Source organism: Puntigrus tetrazona, chromosome 10 (assembly GCF_018831695.1).
Source record: "Puntigrus tetrazona isolate hp1 chromosome 10, ASM1883169v1, whole genome shotgun sequence".
Classification (NCBI taxonomy): Eukaryota; Metazoa; Chordata; class Actinopteri; order Cypriniformes; family Cyprinidae; genus Puntigrus; species Puntigrus tetrazona.
In genome coordinates, this window is record NC_056708.1 from 12,423,680 (window position 1) to 12,442,213 (window position 18,534).

The window sequence follows — 18,534 nt, forward strand, 5'->3', positions numbered from 1 at the left end:
AAGTATTAATTAAATTAAATCTGATTCTACTACTTATAATGTAGTGCATTAATTGAATTTAAATCATATTTAAACCATGATATATACATTAATCATGGGGGTACTTAATAACTGTGATATGATTATGATTACATCTATTTCCTTTTTCAAGCCCACGTCTGCAATATCCTTCTTAAAATCCTCTGACTACTGAGGAAGTTAGAAGGGTCATTTTAAAGCCATTTGCATATGCATGCGAACACCGTTGGGTTGCCAGGTCTTTGGAGAACCCGCCTTTTCTGCGCTAGTCACCTTCACACATGCAGATGGAGTCTGTAACTGATTTCCATGCACGTTTTGATATGTACATAACTCTGCATATCATCCGGAGCCACGGGGGCTATTAAAACCCTGGATTAGCTTGTCAGCGACAGGGAGGAGTTGTGGAGGATATAGAGTGAATAAGTTTGTGTCTGATTAAGCTTGAGGGAGCTCATCTGTCCGCCCAGGAGCAGAAATGACAGTCATTTGCTGCTACATGACACATCGCTCCTCACAATGTTATTCATAGCCTGACGCTCTGAAGGACTGATGTAGGGGAGAGAATTCGCTTGAAATAATGTAAGAGGGAGAGACAGATAGAGAGGCATATACATTAAGTGGAAGGAGAGAGAAAAAGTGCAGTCTGATCGATACAACTATATCTACAGAAAGACCATTAGACAGACAGAAAAACAGACAGACAGACAGACAGACAGATAGACAGATAGACAGATAGATAGATAGAACAACCAACAGACATAAATAGCCTAAATATATATCCTAAACAGATCAATAGAACAAATAGAGCAATAGATAGAATTATAAACAGACAGATATACAAACAGGTAGACAGACAGACATAGATAATAACTGTGATATGACTATCTACATCTATATATACTATTATCTATCACATGGCACTTCTCCTCCTTTCATAGATAGATAGATAGATAGATAGATCGATATATAGATAGATAGATAGATACATAGATAGATACATTTATAGAAATATAGATAGAAAGGCAGACTGACAAATAGCCTAGATAGATAACTTTGACAGAACGATAGAACTAGAGCGACAGACAGACAGACAGATAGAACAACCGTCAGACATAAATAGCCTTGACAGACAAGCTAGACAGATCGATAGAATTGTAGATCGATATATAGAACAATAAGACAATAGATAAAATGATACGATAGATAGATAGATAGATAGATAGATAGATAGATAGATAGATAGATAGATAGATAGATATCTTTCTCTTCCAATGCTTGACCAACTGAACTGTCTCAGGCGGCAGTGAAAAGGTCAGTTTTAATGATGGGTGGTTGAGGAATTAACCTCTGTCACTTTAAAACTGCATGTGTGAGCGTGTGTGTTTGAAAGAGAGTGTGTCTCAGCACATACGATTAGTGTGTTAATGATTGTGGAAGCCTTTGGAATGGGCACAGATGTGGGGCTGATTTGCATTCCAGGTTGAGTTATGAATAAACATAGCTGGACGTGTGTCCATGCGGTTTCATTTAGATTGCATATCTGACAGCTGAGGAAGGAGGTGTTAACATTGCATTAGATGATAAACTGTTGTATAACAATTCTAAGTCACAGTGGAAACAATTTAGGAAAGAAGTAACAAAAAAATGTTTTCTATGTGTACCAGAAATCAGCTTGTTAATTACAACTGATAAACATGTGATATGAACTACTTCTTTTCTTTTACAGGCAGCCAAGTTCTATAAAAAAACCCAATACCAAAACCTTTTAATGAACAAATACAGTAAGCATTTACAACAGTTCCTGTAATTAAGGGGTTCTCACAGGTAAGTAACTATGTACTGTAACTTTTTATAATTTGCCAGAGCAAATGGGTTCCTTTCCATCAGAAAAAAGTACTATGGTAAACAGTGTTTTTTCTATTCTCTTATTTCATCTAGCTTTTTTAGTGAGAATACCAAGCTGTTAGTTTTACAGCAGTATAATGATTTTTGGTAGAAACAACTGTTACAGTGTTAGTTTTTGAAGAATTTGCATAGAGCAGTGATTTATTTTGCATTTATTGTTTAATTAGTTTTACCTGAAAATGAATAAAAAATGAACACTCGCCAAGCTATGACAAATGAGTAGTAGTTATTCCGTAGAATATAATAAGATTGGTATTTTGGTGGATTATACAGTATGAATGCCATGATATATTTCTGTAGGATTTGTCTGAAAAGCATTTTTTTGTACTTTTTTTTTCTTCCATTCCAGTTATTCATTCACACAGCAGAATGCTGACAAATCTGGACATGAATGAAGATGAACAAGCACCAAAGCATGATAAATGTAGAAGGTTTGTTGTCCTAAAGATGCCTTATTTAAGCCCGGAGGGAGTAAAAGACCCGTGAGATGAGAGAGGGCTGAGCCCACTTGACCTCTCTGAGCACACAAACACATACATTAGCACAGCGGGATTAGAACACGGCCCCGTTACCCCCGACAACAACACAGCCAATTAGAGAACATGGGATCAGCCCCCTACTGAGGTATGGATTAATAATAGACAAAATAAAGGAAAATGAAAAAATACACAGTTCTTCTGTGCTGCATCATCATTTATAGACACAAAAACCTACATGAAGTGACTTTACAAAACTAAGCGTAAATACAAAATGATGTGTATAATAAAGTACAGCGCTGTATGGAAGTGCTGACGCGGCTCTGACTGAATCAAACCTGCTAAATTATACTGCCTCAAATATACAGTATGTTTGCGGACAAACTAATTGAGATTTATAAAGCGAGAAGACGCCTGTCACTACCTCTGACACACATTGAAACTGAGTGGCCTCATTAAAATGTGTATATTAAAGCAATTCACACACTCAGCCCACAATAGAGCGCCGCGTTGACGTGAAAGCACAGGAATCCATTGGAAACCTCGCAGCCTCAGGTGCAGTGCGCGTCCTCACATGGCAAAACTCATTTGCTGTCACTATTCATTGTAGATTCATGAATTTATATTCATTGTCAGATTAGTCACTGAAATAAGCTGTCATGACAGGCCGGACTGTCACCGAAAATTTCATTTTCTTGCGTCGGGTCAATTACCATTCTAAAAAACAGAAATCGCTGCACATACCTTATCAAAGGGGTCTGGACTTTCATTTCACCGAGAGATGGGACAGAAAGAAACGCATAACGTAGGCTTTTGCAATCAGAAAACACTAAATATGAAAATTAAGAATGCAGCAGAAGAAAACAAAAATGAAGTTCTTTCATCCTCAACAAAAAAAACACACGGATTAGCTATGCATTACTCTCACCCTTCTAGTCTAGTTTTCTTTTTTTTGGTAACAAAAATAGCGATAAGTTACCACCGTTTCCATGTAGCGCCGTGTACTTTGCCAGAAAATATGGTTATACCGGTACCTTAAAGCTTAAAACATAATTATTTCGCGTTTTTTATTACATGACAATCATGACAAATTCAGCTATGTCTAGAAAATGAATGGATGGAAATGAAAAACCCTTAAGGAAATGAGCTTAACGATTTTTACAACCATAAACCATAATTCTTACCATTGTCAGCAAAAAAAAAACAGAAGTAGACACATTGTTCAGCTATGCATTACCACTTTAGTCCTATAGACTCTGTCCCTGTGAATTTACCATTACTTCCTGTATTAGTTATCAGGCACTATTGATTTTCCCCCGTCTTCGATTAGCTTAGAGGGCCAGCAACCGGCTGAGTACTCATTTTATAGAAATCAGCAGATTGTATTGGTGAATGCAGTGGACAAATTCTATGGTTACAAGCACGGATATGAAATGCGCAAATAGAAAAGCAGTATCAGGTGTAATAGCCTTATAATCTCTTGATTTACTCAGAAGCACGTACAGATGCACACACACATCCAGAAACTTGCACACAAACACAAAGTGTTTCGTGTAGCTATTAGATTGAATTCTATATTTATTTTAGCCAATTTACAAACAATATTATTGCAAAATTCATACTAAAATGCTAAGTAATCGTTGCAAATGCATTTACACAATGACTCGAACACACTCAAAACATACACGGGGGGGCCAAACACAAACAGCATGATGCAAAATTTAAATTCTTATCTGTCAGCAGATGGAGAGGTGCTGCCCAGAGCTGGGCAGTGTGTGTTTCAGTGTGTTTGTGCTTTCAATCAGTGCAGTGTTGGCAGTGTTTGGGGAAAAGGACAGGGGGAGTATTGGTTTTGATCATGTAGCATTCAAACTCCCTCACTCTCTCTCTCTCTCTCTCACACACACACACACACAAACTCAGAAAGACACTCGCGCAGAGGGAGCAGAGGTCTCAATAGTGCTACAGTCTCAGTATTATCATTTTTCACTAAATCAGATAATGCAAGCTGTGATAAGCTTCTTTTCAGCGGTACATTTCAAAAGCAAATTTACCTCCTACATGACCATCTCCGGGGGGAAAAAAATACTCTTTCTTTTATTCTCTCTCTCAATCTCTCTTTCTCTCTCACTCTCTTCCCGCAAAGCAGCTGTGAATGAAACTGTACAATGAAACAGAGCAGGGAGTCCAGAGCACATTAAGTTAACCATCAGGATATGAAGAGGAGTGACAGAGGCACACAAACAACAGAGAGAAGTGGAAATGGAAAAAATAGAGGATTCTATAAAAAAAAAAGAAAGAAATAAGTATGGATGGATGAAAGAAAGAAAGAAAAAGATAAATTAATAGATGATGGATGGCTGGAAAGATAGAAAAAAGAAAAAGGGATGGATGAAAGAAAAAAGAAAGATGAATAGATAGATGATGGATGGAAAGAAAGAAAATGATGGACGGAAAGAATAGAACGATGGATGGATGGAAGAAAGCAAAAGTAAGAAAAGAAAGATGTTTGAAAGAAAGATGATGAAAAAAGATGGATGGATTGATGGATGGATGAATGGATGGAAAAAAGAAATAAAGGGATGGATGGATGGATGGATGGATGGATGGATGGATGGATGGATGGAAGAAAGAAGAAAGATGAATAGATAGATGATGGAAAGATTAATGGATGATGGATGGAAGGAAAAAAGAAAATGATGGATGGATGGATGGATGGATGGAAAGAAAGAAGGATGGATGATGGAAAAAAGAAAGAAAAGAAGGAAGGATGGATGAAAAAGAAAGAAAGGGATGATCAATGGACAAAAGAAAGAAATAAGAAAGATGGATTATTGAAAGATAGAAAAAACAAGGATGATGGATGGATAGAAAGAAAAAAGGAACATGGGTGGATGGATGAAAGAAGAAAAGAAAAAAAAGAATTAAGCATAGTTGGATGGACTGAGAAGAGGAAAGGAAAGGAAAGTCAGATGTTCTTAACAAAAGACAGATGTGAGAATGAGAGCTGATGGAACAGAAGATGACAATAAGTGAATGAGTCAGCCTGTCAGCACAAAAAGAGAGTTTGAGAGATTGAGAAAATAGCGTCGAGTGTGACGAGTATGAACGGAGGCGTGTGTTTAGGAAGTGTGTGTTATTGATCTCAACACTGCCACACGCATGAAAGCTCATTAAATGGGCATCAAGGTAAAATAACCTCCTCCTAATTACCTTAACACATACTCACTCACTCACTCACTCAGCTCTGTCATTACCTCCACTGAGCAGAACTCCACAGCGGGAGATTCCCATTACACACACCGCTTAAAGACGCTCTCACACACTCGGTGACAATAGAGGAAATGCTTCCATACAGACTCATTACTTTCTTTACATATAGAAAGCTTCTAACTACATTTCGAAAGGACTTTTCAAATCAGATCTTCGAGGCCCTGCTGGTCAGGACAGTTTAAAGCATCCAATATTCCTCTTATTTAATATTCCGTGCGGATCCTCAGCTGGATCCATGCTCAATTGATTAGAAAATTAAGTTAAGCATCCCATCAATATTGAGCCGCACTGAGTGTGTTTGGCTGATTGTGGTTCAGAAACTAAAGACCATGAAAGCTTGAGACAAATTCAATGAAACAAAACAATAATTTCAAGCTCAAATTCCTGCCTTATAACTTTCAGATATAATATACTGTAGGTCAATTGAAATCAGATTTCTCAGTGTTCAACAAATATCTCAGAAACTAGCAAGCGCATTCATTCTAAAACAAAACAGCTTACAAGAAACAAAAATAAAAATAATCTCATACACATTCATAACCTGAACATAAAGTAAACTTTTTTCACATGATCTAAGAAAAGTAAGTTCTCAGTCATACATAATACATCCAACTCACACTAGTTATATCTCCAAATTAAAAAAAAAACACTTTACAATAAGGTTCTATTTAACAATAAGCACTACTATCATAGCATTTATTAATTTGACCAACATTTTAACATTAAAAGTTGTATTTTAAACAATGCTTAATGCTTGAAAATATATATTGAGAATATCCAGCATACATATAAATATATTTATTATATTTACTATTGCTGAATTAACCTAAATAAATGCATTTATACCATCAAAACTACTTTAAAATTAAGTAGGTACCACTTTCTGCAGGATATAACGTTCCAATATAATTTAACATTAACTAGAAGTCAAAACTGTTAAGTATCCAGCCTTAACACGACTCTTTCAACTCTACACAGAGGAGAGTGATAGTCCTTACCATTGAGACCAGTGAAGTTAGCCCAGTCCAGCAGAGACGAGTTAAACGAAGGGATGGAGGAGATGTTAAAGAACAGGTCGGTTCCGTTGGTGGCATCGCGGATGGTATCGGTGAACAGATTCATCTGGAGAAGCGTCTTTATCAGGTAGCGCAGCATCTCTGCTGCAGCTGCGGAGGGATGCGGTCCCTCTTTCTTTTTATCTGCTCTTCCGTCTCTCCTTTAACGTGTTTGACAGTCCTCTCGTTCGAGTTCCTCGCTCTACAAAGTCTTATTTCCTCAATTGAGCCCTATTGGAGACGATCAGATGTTGCATGAAAATGACAATAAAAGTCCACTGAGGCAGGAGAAGAACTTTTCTCATTAGTTGTCAGCGCCGGGAGGGATGTCTCGGTGAAGGGGGGCGCCCCTCTTTCATCCTTCTGTCGTTCTTCTCTCGTGGAACGTGTTCAATTGGTCCTGGTCTTGTGTCCTTTGTTCTGGAGTCACATAACTTCACACACGTTTGTCCTTCTGCACAATAACACCTCGCTGGTGTGAAAGAATCTGGCTATCTGATGACCCTCCCGAATCGCTGCTCTTTTTCCCCACCCCTCCCACCATCCCTCGCTCCTCCGTCTCGCTCTCCCTCCTCCCTCAGCCCTCCTCCTCCCTCCCTCCCCTCTTCCTATCCTCTGGCTTCCTGTGATGGTGTGATTGAGTCCCCAGGGGTCACCGAAAGAAGGGAGAGCAGGTGCTGTTGGCAATAAATGTTTAATTATTGGATTAATAATCATCCCTGGAGGCATACATAAACGGGACGATACAGTGTCCCGCCGGCGGATCCGTATACATGTGCGCGCAGACGCAGGCGCAAACAAACAAACATGATACAGCAAAAACTCCAGCCGTCTGGCAATATGGCAAAAGCTGATGTGTCAATTACTGCTACATTGTCTTTTCACAACAAGCAGCCCACTGTGATCTCACACTGTGATGCGCTCCTACAGTAATAGACTTTTTCCACCAATTCCACTTTAAAGAAATCTCAGAGGGCTCGGCTGTGTGTTGGAAATCCTAAAAGCGGGTATTTTTTCTGAAGTGTTGTTCTGGGTAACAGTTGGAATCAGTGGAGATGTTTTTTTTTTTTTTTTTTTTTTTTCCGTTGCCAGTTTTATGAATCCAATCTGTGGCAATTCCTTCAGACGAATTGTTCGCTCGATACTTAGGGTTAGATATTTGAACAAACCCTCCAAGTATTATACTTGTTTCTGAAGCATATATACGTTTTCACATGAATGATACCTAAAGTTTATAGAGGTTATTTTTAGGTATCTGGTAATAAATGTACAGGATTTTAATCGGCAATGATAGAAGTAGAAGTAATAGTAGTAAAAGAAAAACGGTTCTAAAAACAACTGCATAAATAATAAAAATACAACTAAGAGAAAACAATAATATTAAAAAAATAAAAACATTTGAATATTAATAAGTGCTAGAACGTTAAACAGATAAATATAATAAAAAACAACACTGTATGGAAAACCATTTGAAAATAACTTTGCACAAAATGAATAAATACATATTCAAATATTTATAAAAAATATATAAGTTTACATATATATATGTATTGTATAGTTTATATATATATATATATATATATATATATATATATATATATATATATATATATATATATATATATATATATATATATATATATATGCCCCACAGAGACTTAGGTAAAAAAATGTAAAAATACATAAAACCCACACACATATATATTTAATACAGTTAATTTACAAAAACAACTCGATTGTTAAAACTGATGTTTTTCCAACTCTTATACACAGCAACCATACAGCAAAAGACACTGTAAATGATCTCACAACCACCCTAACATTTTGCCTTTTGGGCAGACAAGGCCTACTTTTACAGTTAAAAATATGTACAGTTTGCATTTTCTGTTTACTTGAACTTTAAACACAACAGATGCCTCCTTTGAAAGCATCTATCAGATTGAGAATCAAATGGTGTTTCATCGGCACACTCAAAAAAGGACACAAAAAGATCTATTTCCTCCATCTGTTTTCTTGCACACATCAACATATGCACAGGACGGTGTCATTCCTATGAGAAAAAGCTTCTGTGCATGTCCACACAACACTCAGCAGGAGGGCGCTGGGATTGTTGCGTGTGCATGCATGTATGTATGTGAATGTGGTCTCGCCGGACTCATGTGCTCTGGATACAGCGCTTGACAGGATCAGTGTGCTGCCCATTAGTGCGGCCCTTCCCCTGTTCATCTCGAGACAAAGGGACGCATCCACGGTACAAAGTTAGCGTGACGACCCCCATCTAGCACTTTTGGAGAGGAAGTTTTCAGCCCAGCCCCCTTTTCTGTCAGTGATGTTTTGTATTCATGGGCTAGTTGTGCCAAAGGCTTCAACACAGGGTGCCAATCTTCACAAAGTAAGGGGGATTTCATAAACTGCAAGACTTACACAGTTGCAGGACTACTGCGGACTGAGGGTATCATACCCTGTTTAGTAAAACCATGGTACTTTGATATAGTCCATAGTGCTGAATGATTACTGTTATCATCTGCTACATAAATATATACTTTCATTAAAATAACATACATATAAAACAATATACATTTATATTAATAATATACACAAGCAAAAACTTGTATTTTTAATTTAAACTTGTATTTTTCATTTCACAACATATATATATATATATATATATATATACTTTTTTTTTTTTTTTTTTTTTTTTTGCTCAGATGTTACTCTTTCAGCAGCCAGAAGTTCTCAATTATGCTTTTTCTCGATTACATCACATTTATATATTTTCAGCATTTCAAAGCGATTTATTAGACATTAATTGTTTTTTTATGATAAATGATTGCGTTCAAACTGAACTCTCACATCTTGCCAAATTTGAGCACAGTGTGAGATATAACTGAGCCTTCTCTAAGAATAATCTATTTTCTAAGCAAAAAATCTGAATGCAAAGTGTGCATTATTTTTTTATCTCATTGCTGTCTTGGAGAAACAGCTGAACCCTCATTTGAGACCCAATGTGTGTTTTCTTCCCCTATAGGAATAAATGTAAAGATGTTACATTAGCAAAACATCACTCATGTTAATGAACTTTGATCCCGCGAACCGCCGTTCACTTACACAGCAGTTTCCTCCGGATGCACCACAAAAAGCTCACTGGCTTGTCAATACATGTGATACGCACTGAATGTGGTTGCTATGGAAATGACTAGCTATCCATAACCTAATTCTCTTAGAAGCATGAAACCAATACAGTAGTCATTCTTTTGCAGTGTCAAACTTTAAAGCTCTGTGTGAAGTTAAAAGACATGCGCAGCTCGCATGAACATCACTGAACGCTTCATCCTCTTAACATGCTGCTGATGTGCACAGTCATTCGACAAACAACCAAACCTGACCCGTAATACATGAAATCTAACACGTTAAAGACGCGGAACAGACACCTTTAATCATTTCAACACCAAACCGCACTGAAAAATTTATATGGAACATAAAACATGAATAATAAAAAATCATCAGGAATAAAGTGCCTTTGGTTAGGGAGAGCATAATGATCTTGTTATGATCATATCTTCTCCTCTGTGGACTCCGGTATAGGGAGTTATTTCTCTCTCAAGGGTACTATTACATTTTATAGTGCCACAAATTCGCATTTTACAGAGGAAGCCCTATAAAAAGTTAGCTGTTGCTCCAATTCAACAGAACAAAAACATTTATAGAATATCCAACTGACTTTAAATGTTGCTGAACTCTATAAAAACCAAAAAAGTACAGAGCCAAGTTGAATGCTGATAAAGTACCTGCCAATTAGGAAAAATGTTCCACCTCAATTATAGGTGGATGCATATGTAGTATATGTCCATAGTAAGTCCATACTAGGTCTGAAGTCTCAGTATATCTAAAGGAAAAGGGAGGCAAAACTCTGGTTCTTCCTCAGAATATCTATTAACGCAACACATGATTAGCCCATCATTGCAGTTAACACATCACTGCATAGAGAAGAACTTTATTTAATGCCATTTACCAGGCTGTTAGCAGCGGCACCTTGCTGTTTTAAAGATGGGACGGCGATCAGTTTTCTGCTCTCTCTCTCAGAAATCCTATACGATCCTTTAAAAATGGCCCCTAACAGTCACATCACGACTAGAGAGCTCTGTGAGAGAAATCGATACTGCGCTGAAGACGGCAACAACGCCGTTTTCCCTTTACCTTCTCGACACCGTCGCAATCGAAGACTCATTACCACAGATTTTTCCACTCTCTCCGCAGACTCCAGAGCAATCAGTCTGACTCAATTAAAAGACACGTGGACCAGCACCTCATTGATAAAACTTTTACACCGCCGGAATTGCAGGCTTTGTTTTGTCGACTAGACTTGTTCTTTGTGATGTCAGCTGCCAGAGGTTTTCATTTGTGTTTTTGTATCACCAATTGATTCTATTCAACTCTATGCTGCTTAAGTTCATTGTTATAGTCTTGAATGACTAGTCTTGAAGAACCAGGGCTGTCAATTTAACCAACGATTTAATTAAAAATAATTAAAAAGATATATGTATGCATATATGTATGTATATATGTATTTTCGGTCCATAGTTTGGGGATTGGCTTATTAATATTAACATTACTTTAAAATCCTGTCATTTGAGGTGTTACATGGCTATAATAAAATTATGGGAATATGTATGCAACTGTCCATAATTATTTATATTTCAAACAACAGCCTAACAACTAGTCTAATCACGCTGTTTGATTTGATGCCAACCACAACTATTTCAAACATGAAAAATGTTCAATTTAATGTTCAATCAAATCTTTATATATTTTGACATAGACAAAGTATGCTGAAGGTACATTTGATCTGGCAATATGCTTGAGAATTATATATATATATATATATATATATATATATATATATATATATATATATATATATATATATATATATATATATATATATATACCGTGCTATTTAGTTTGCATTTTAATAAAAAGAATAGAATTGCTCAAAATTTTCATGTTAAATTGACAACCCTAAGTACATAAATAGCCATTGGAGTGCTAAAATGTCAATTATAGTATAGTCAGATCAACTATCTTACCAAGGCGGGCGAACATCTGCATTAGATTCAGCATATATTATATCATGCTTCTAAACGAGAAGATACTAAATAATTCATGTGGCAAAACAGAAGGTTATACACATGATTTAAGAGCAGAATAATCAGTGGGCATGTTGACAATGTGAGCTCGCGCACACACAGCAAGCTGACACGTGCCGTTCTGTGCATGGTGAAAGATATAGAGACGTGTCTGGTCGGTCTGGGGCGCGGACGTGGGGGACATATTCTCTCAAAAGACCTCCAGCTAAGATAATAAAGATCACCGCCAGCGTGCCAAGCTGTGCCAGTGCTGTCTGAAGCAGCTGTGCCCGGGTCTGGTATAGCTCTCTGCTGGGATGCTTATGTTATGGACCTGTCATGAGTTTTGGATGACGCGTTGGACCTGGTTTTGTGTGAAGTGGGACCTTCTGACAGATTGGTGATCTCGGGGAGCCCAGAATCCAGGTGCAGCCACCAGGTCCCACAGCTGGATGTAAAAGCTCCAGCAGGGAAAAACCCTTTTTGTAATTGGGCGTCTTTTGGCTCTGGCACAAACAGGTTCTGACCTTTGATGGCTAAGCATTTGGTCTTCCTCATCATTAGGCCGCTCTGTCCATATGCCAAGAGATATAATTGGTCCTTTCCTCCTCAGTCCAGCTTGAGCAGAGCGTTCATTGTCTCTTGAGAGGAAATGCTTCACAACAAAATGGTTCTTTACCAGTTCCTCTGCCTCTACAGAGCCTTCAAAATTAAGCAACTGTGTTGACAAGCACATATGAAACCTGCTTCATCATTTCGAGCTGTTTATGCACTGAATAAAAATATTTCTGTCTATATAATTATCAAGTTTATAAACCATAGTTAAGTTATAATTATCTAGATGTTTGCTGTCATAAAAACTTGTTTTTGGGACAATGGCCTCTAAAGAGTTCACATCATTTTAAACAATTATATTTATAAAAATAATAATAATAATAATGAAGACATCAGTATAGTAAAAAGCAAAAATGCAATATTATAGTGAAGATTTTTAAATGTTTATCCACAAGCTATCACAGTACAGTATCTCTCACAAGACTGTCACGTAACCCGATTTTCTCTTTTGTGGACATTAAGTCAGGGAGACAGGTCGGGGTGACAGAAGCAATATGTTGGGGTACCAAGGGACTATTCGCCGCTAGGTGGCCTGGGGAACACTGAGGGCAAAGGTGCAAAAAGCTCAAACAAACCCTGTGCCTCAGTCAACAGAGTTAACTCTCCATAACCGCTAAGCAAACTCAGCATAATCGCACAACAATGGCACAATTAGCCGTAACCCCATGGATATTAGCTTGGAAAACACGCCCCCATGATTCATGCCTTTCAGACATTTGCATTATCATCCATTTTTTGCGCCTCAATCCCTCATTTTAGTTTAATTCCCCCCTTTTTTTCTAAAAAGCTCATTTGTGAAAATGCTAAACACTCATTTAAATATGCATAGAGCAGCACCCCCATCTAAAATGAGGCGCTAATTTAAAAAACCTACAGACCATGTCTGGCTCATGTCTGTGTCTGAAGCTTAGAGCTTAAATCAGCAAATAACTAGCTCTGAATTTCGCAGAGCATTCTACTTTAGCATTCACAATTTTGAAAGACCTTACAGGTACTTAGCAAAGCCCCTCGCTCTCCTACAATCAGCGGATCTCGGTTCGAACAGAGGAGAGTTCATCTCAATCAAGCCCGGCGCGACAGAAGAGGGCTCTGTATTGACTGTTGAGGAAAGATGAACTATTTGTTTTCGCTCCAAAGTGAAAGGGAAAAGGAGTCCAGTGATTGGCTTTGCTCCGGGAAAAATGCCTTTTGGCGGCTTGCTGAGAAGGACAGACCTCTGCAGGTGAATTAACCTTGTGGAAAATCAATGCTAGTCTGATCAAGTCTCCCGGAGAAGAATTTCGACTTATTCGCAAAGCAATTTGCCGATGGAACGGCTGTTGTCATTGAGCAATTCCTTACAAAGCACTTCCACACATGTGAGAGATTTCATCTCGCTTCTTGTGTTTGTAAGTCTGTGGTGGTGATCAATTGCATTCGGAGAACTAAAAAGTCAGCATAAAATGAGATCTGTTTAAAAGAGAATGAAATGCATGTCTATCAATCTCACTGAAATAGAATGGGCTTTATTCAACTATTTATATAGGCACCAATAAATAAACTCTTAAAACATACCCTTCACACTTTTATTGTATTTTTAATGCCAAATCATTGGATACACATCCAAAAGAGGAGAATTATTATTATTTATTATTTTTTTAATGAAAGTATTTTGTTGAGTATATCAAAATACTGGCTCCACAAAAAATAGGAGATGTCACTTTAATATAATGGACATATGTCTAATTATTAGAAAAAAAGTGATATTATTAATAATCAAATAATTAAAATAGTTATTATATATATATATATATATATATATATATATATATATATATATATATATATATATATATATATATATATATATATATAATTGATAATAGAACAATGACTTTTTATATTAAAAGTCTGGGTCAAAATTTTAATGTTTAATTTATTACAAATAGTTACAAAAAATTTATTTAAAATATATAATGGCTAAATAAATAAATAAACAATATCCTTGAACATTAAAGTTCCTAAAGCATTATAAACACCCTAAAGCAAGAACAAAACAAATGCATACACAAAACCTCCTTCAAATTCCACTACTTATACAAAGACCTATTCCAAATGCCGAGAGTATATGAAACTATGACAGCATTAGATCTATAGCTCCATTGTTGAGAAACCCGCCTGTCTTTTGTTCACCCTGCACAGAGACATCAAACCGCCCATCGTGTCTGTTAGAAAAACAGTGTATGCACAATGCAATATGAACACCATGCATCACCAGTCAGCTCTGGCCAGGGGCCCGTCCCCAACAGCTGGGTCCCCTCCGCAGGGCTGGCGGGAGGAGTAGAGTAACAGGTAGCATCCCCAGGTGCTGGAGCTTCAGCGGGGTCGCTAACCCATCGTGCAGAGCGCTAGCAAAGCTGCGCTTAATTAGCCGAGAGGGAGCCCCCATTGGCCCGTAATAGACCAGTTTGTGAAGCTCGAATGGGGTACGCTGAGAAAAAGATGAAGAGATGGGAGGAAAGGAGGAGGGGGGCTTTCCTAAACCCTTCTCTGCATTATGGATTTGCCCATCTGGCCAAGTGAAGAAAGTCCCATCGCTGGACGAGTTAAACAAAGACTGAGGTAGAGGGGGGCGTTTCCGAGATCACACGCTAAATTACGGTGGCCGTCACTCAACTATTGTGTATCTGATGGGTTGGCTATTCACAGCTGGGCTGGCCAAATTGTTCTTTTATACTCTTTTATAACCCTTTATTGAAGCCAGAGGGGCGAGTGAATGATTAACGGACGGGACAATGAGGTTTGCTCGTCTTCAGCCTCTCTGACTCAATTTAATTCGCTTATTTTTTCCATTCCCTCCTTCCCAGATGCAAATGCAAAAGGGCTCGCTTGGTTAACTGTGTCCACGGTGATCACATGCTGGAAAATTAAAAGTTGCTCTGCAGACAATGAAAAGCCTTCCAGTGATTTTGGTAAACTGTTTGTGCTCTTCGGGTTTTTGGCCCATATTTCTTTGCTCTCGGTTTAATTTAGTTTCACACATCAAAGAAATAACTAAATAAAAACCAATGCCTGGTGAATAAAAAAACCTAAATAATTACATATACATACACACACACACACACATATATATATATATATATATATATATATATATATATATATATATATATATATATATATATATATATATATATATAATTTTATGAAAAAAACAACAAAACAGACAGATATGGTTAAGACAACATTACATTAAATAAAATAAAGTTCTAAAACCTGTTAGTTGAGTCCTTATCTTTTACCTATTACCTTTAAATGACAAACATGCTGCCTAGCCAGGCCTCCCTTTTTCTGTTTCATCAACCTTCTCTCTGATGTCCATTTTGCTGCCCCTCTTAGTCTCCTGAGGGTACAAGCTGCTTAACAAACCTCTCGAATGAGGCTTATCCTCCTCGATCCCACCTACCCCTTTGGACCCCAGCCTGCTGAAGTTTGGGGGCAATTATAGGGGAAGCAAGAGGCTCTTTTACTAGTTAAACAAATGAAGGGACCGGCTGCTAGGGCTCCATCACCCGCTGACATCCTCCAGGTAAAGACTGAGAGCTGCCACGGCTCTTCCCTCAGATCTCTCACACTGAAACTATTAGGAAACAGCGCAGAGGCAGAGGCTAACGACTTTCAGAGGAAATGACAGGGTTATAATGATATTTCTTACAGATCTGAGGAACTGTTTTATTGAAGACTGCTTTACTGCAAGCCAAGGGAAAAGGAAAAAATGTAGGGGAAAAAAAAATTCCGGAGGTCAAGATCCAAAGGCAGACAAAAATGATTTCAAAACCAATTTACAGGTCAATGACATATAATGGTGTCTATAATAAAGAAAAGGAAAAATCGATTTAAACCTCTGCCTCATACACTTTATATTCAGTTTTATGTTTTGAAAAAAGTACTTTTTTCAACAAAATTAAAACCATCCGATAAAATAGAATTACTCATGTAAATATACAAATTTAATGTTATACATATAAGATGTAAGGGATATTTTCATTTTTTGTGTTTGTTCAGTTGTTTATGATTTTATAACTCGTAAGTTTTTTATATGTGTGATAACCTAAACTAACCCTACCTGTTAAAAAAGATTCAATGATTCAATATTTTAAGAATGTTACTGACCTATTACCAGCTTAGAGGTCCTTTAATGACATCATTTCCTGTTGAAATGGACAGTAGAATCAACCAGACCCAACATGGACGTTGTTTATACTTTGATCTGAACGTAAACAGCTTTTTTATTGTAAAAGAACGTTTAAAAGAACGTTTATTATAAACACACGTTACGTCTGCTGTCACATTGAAGCGCTTGAGCTCTTAAAAAAAGTGATATTGTTCATCTGCGTCATTATCATTATAGCTGTTGTGTGGGTTTCACTATTCACAAATATTCCGAAATATAAAAACTTTCCATTAATTATCATCCGTGGAAGTTTATGCCTCTCTTTGTAAGTTTTAATTTGATAAATAGTGTCACATGCCAAAACCATTATGTTTAACATCATCTTTTCACAACACACACACACACACACAAAGACTGACAAACTGATTACAGAATAAGAACACAACCAGGGCGAGTGCTGCATCCCAGAGGACCTCGCCGCCCTCCAAACACAAAGCTTATTCCCAAACCCGCTCTCACCCAAGGAAGAGAGCCTTGTAATTAGGTTCACATCTTTTCATTCACATAATCATCACACCCTTGTCACAATTTGACGCACAATCAACTTTCTGAAGAGGCCTGAAGTGCACAGAGCCGACCTATGTGCTCCCGCATACACAAACAAGCTTATGTTTGCCAAACACAATTAAAAGTTTCCTTGAAACACATATTCTGTTTGCTCCCTCCTCCGGTGTTATCTTTTGGTTTTTCCGGGAGAACGGTAAAGCCGCACTCGCTAGCCATTTTCAAACACTTGGAAAAAGCTGCATTGCATTTCAGTCACGATGCTCTGTGTATTTCCTTTGTCCTCTATTTGTATCAATTTGCTCCTGTCTAACAATAACAAAAGCTGTGCTGGAATACAAAATGTGCGGAGGGCTCTACCTTATCCAACTCATTACGGCAATTCTTTTTTCTAATAAGAAGCTTTATCAAGGCCTTGACCTTCATTTGCACTCCTTGCGATTCATAAAAAAAATGTATCTCCAAAAGGACAAAACAAATTCAGATTGTCCTTGGAGTCCAGGGTGAATTAGTGCTTCAAAAACAGCAACTACAACTGTCTATCTCTCACTGGTCCGATAGTCATATAGTTAGTTAAACTTACAACAGTACAGAAAAAGCGGCATGTAATTTGTATGTATGAGCATGTCCACTCTGGAGATGAATGATAGGTGTTCGTATAAGGCATGAGGCCTTTAATTACCCGGGTTGTTCTCATGGGACGCATTACTGAGGGGAATCCATGTGGTCTTTATTAGTGCATTTTAATATTTGGGGGGTTGATATGGCACCGTTTCCCTTACCAGGGGCACATTTGTCCTGCTTTAGGGGGCTTGTGGGGTATCGGTTGAATATGCATGGGCTGGTATGGTCCGGTCCCCAAGAGCATCAACCAATGACAGAGTGATGGACGAGGATGCCTGGCATCATCCAGGGGGAGGATCAGAGAACAAAGAGCAGCCCAGACCCCCAGACTTTAACACAGCTAATGAAGGGGCCATGCTAATGAGGGACATGCCAACACTGGGGAAAAGAGTTCCAGAAGCAAGAGATGGAATTCTGGGACCCTTTCTGGAAGATGACATTCCAGGAGAACTCCTGGAGATGAATACACAATTAAGTTTGTTAAGCGCTCGGATGACAACTTGGTGGAGGGTTTTGACAAGATGGTAAAACTTTAACTTCAAGGAAAGTTCCATGCACTGGAGGTCAGAAGAGAAGATGTAAAGTTATTCAGTATCCATAGATGTTTCAGATGCTGTTGTAAGAGGTGGCATGTGATGAGTCTCTTGGATATTAATCAGCTGATTGTGAATTCAGTACGACAATGAGGTTTTGTTGCTGTTAGATGCCTAGACCCTTTTGTT

The 18,534-nt window shown here is 37.8% G+C and overlaps 1 protein-coding gene across 4 annotated transcripts in view; it reads right to left on the minus strand.

The window, feature by feature from the left end:
* The window catches only part of robo3 (roundabout, axon guidance receptor, homolog 3 (Drosophila)), a 119,690-nt gene extending 112,490 nt beyond the window's left edge, over positions 1-7,200 (minus strand). For 2 of the 4 annotated variants that reach the window (XM_043250811.1, XM_043250809.1), the window contains exon 1: positions 6,674-7,198. In XM_043250811.1, the coding sequence (XP_043106746.1) occupies positions 6,674-6,830 (157 nt within the window). In that variant the 5' untranslated portion in view covers positions 6,831-7,198. Of the gene's footprint in view, positions 1-6,673 lie in introns of all 4 variants that reach the window. The other 2 variants (XM_043250808.1, XM_043250810.1) reach the window with 2 other exon arrangements.
* Positions 7,201-18,534: the final 11,334 nt, after the last annotated feature.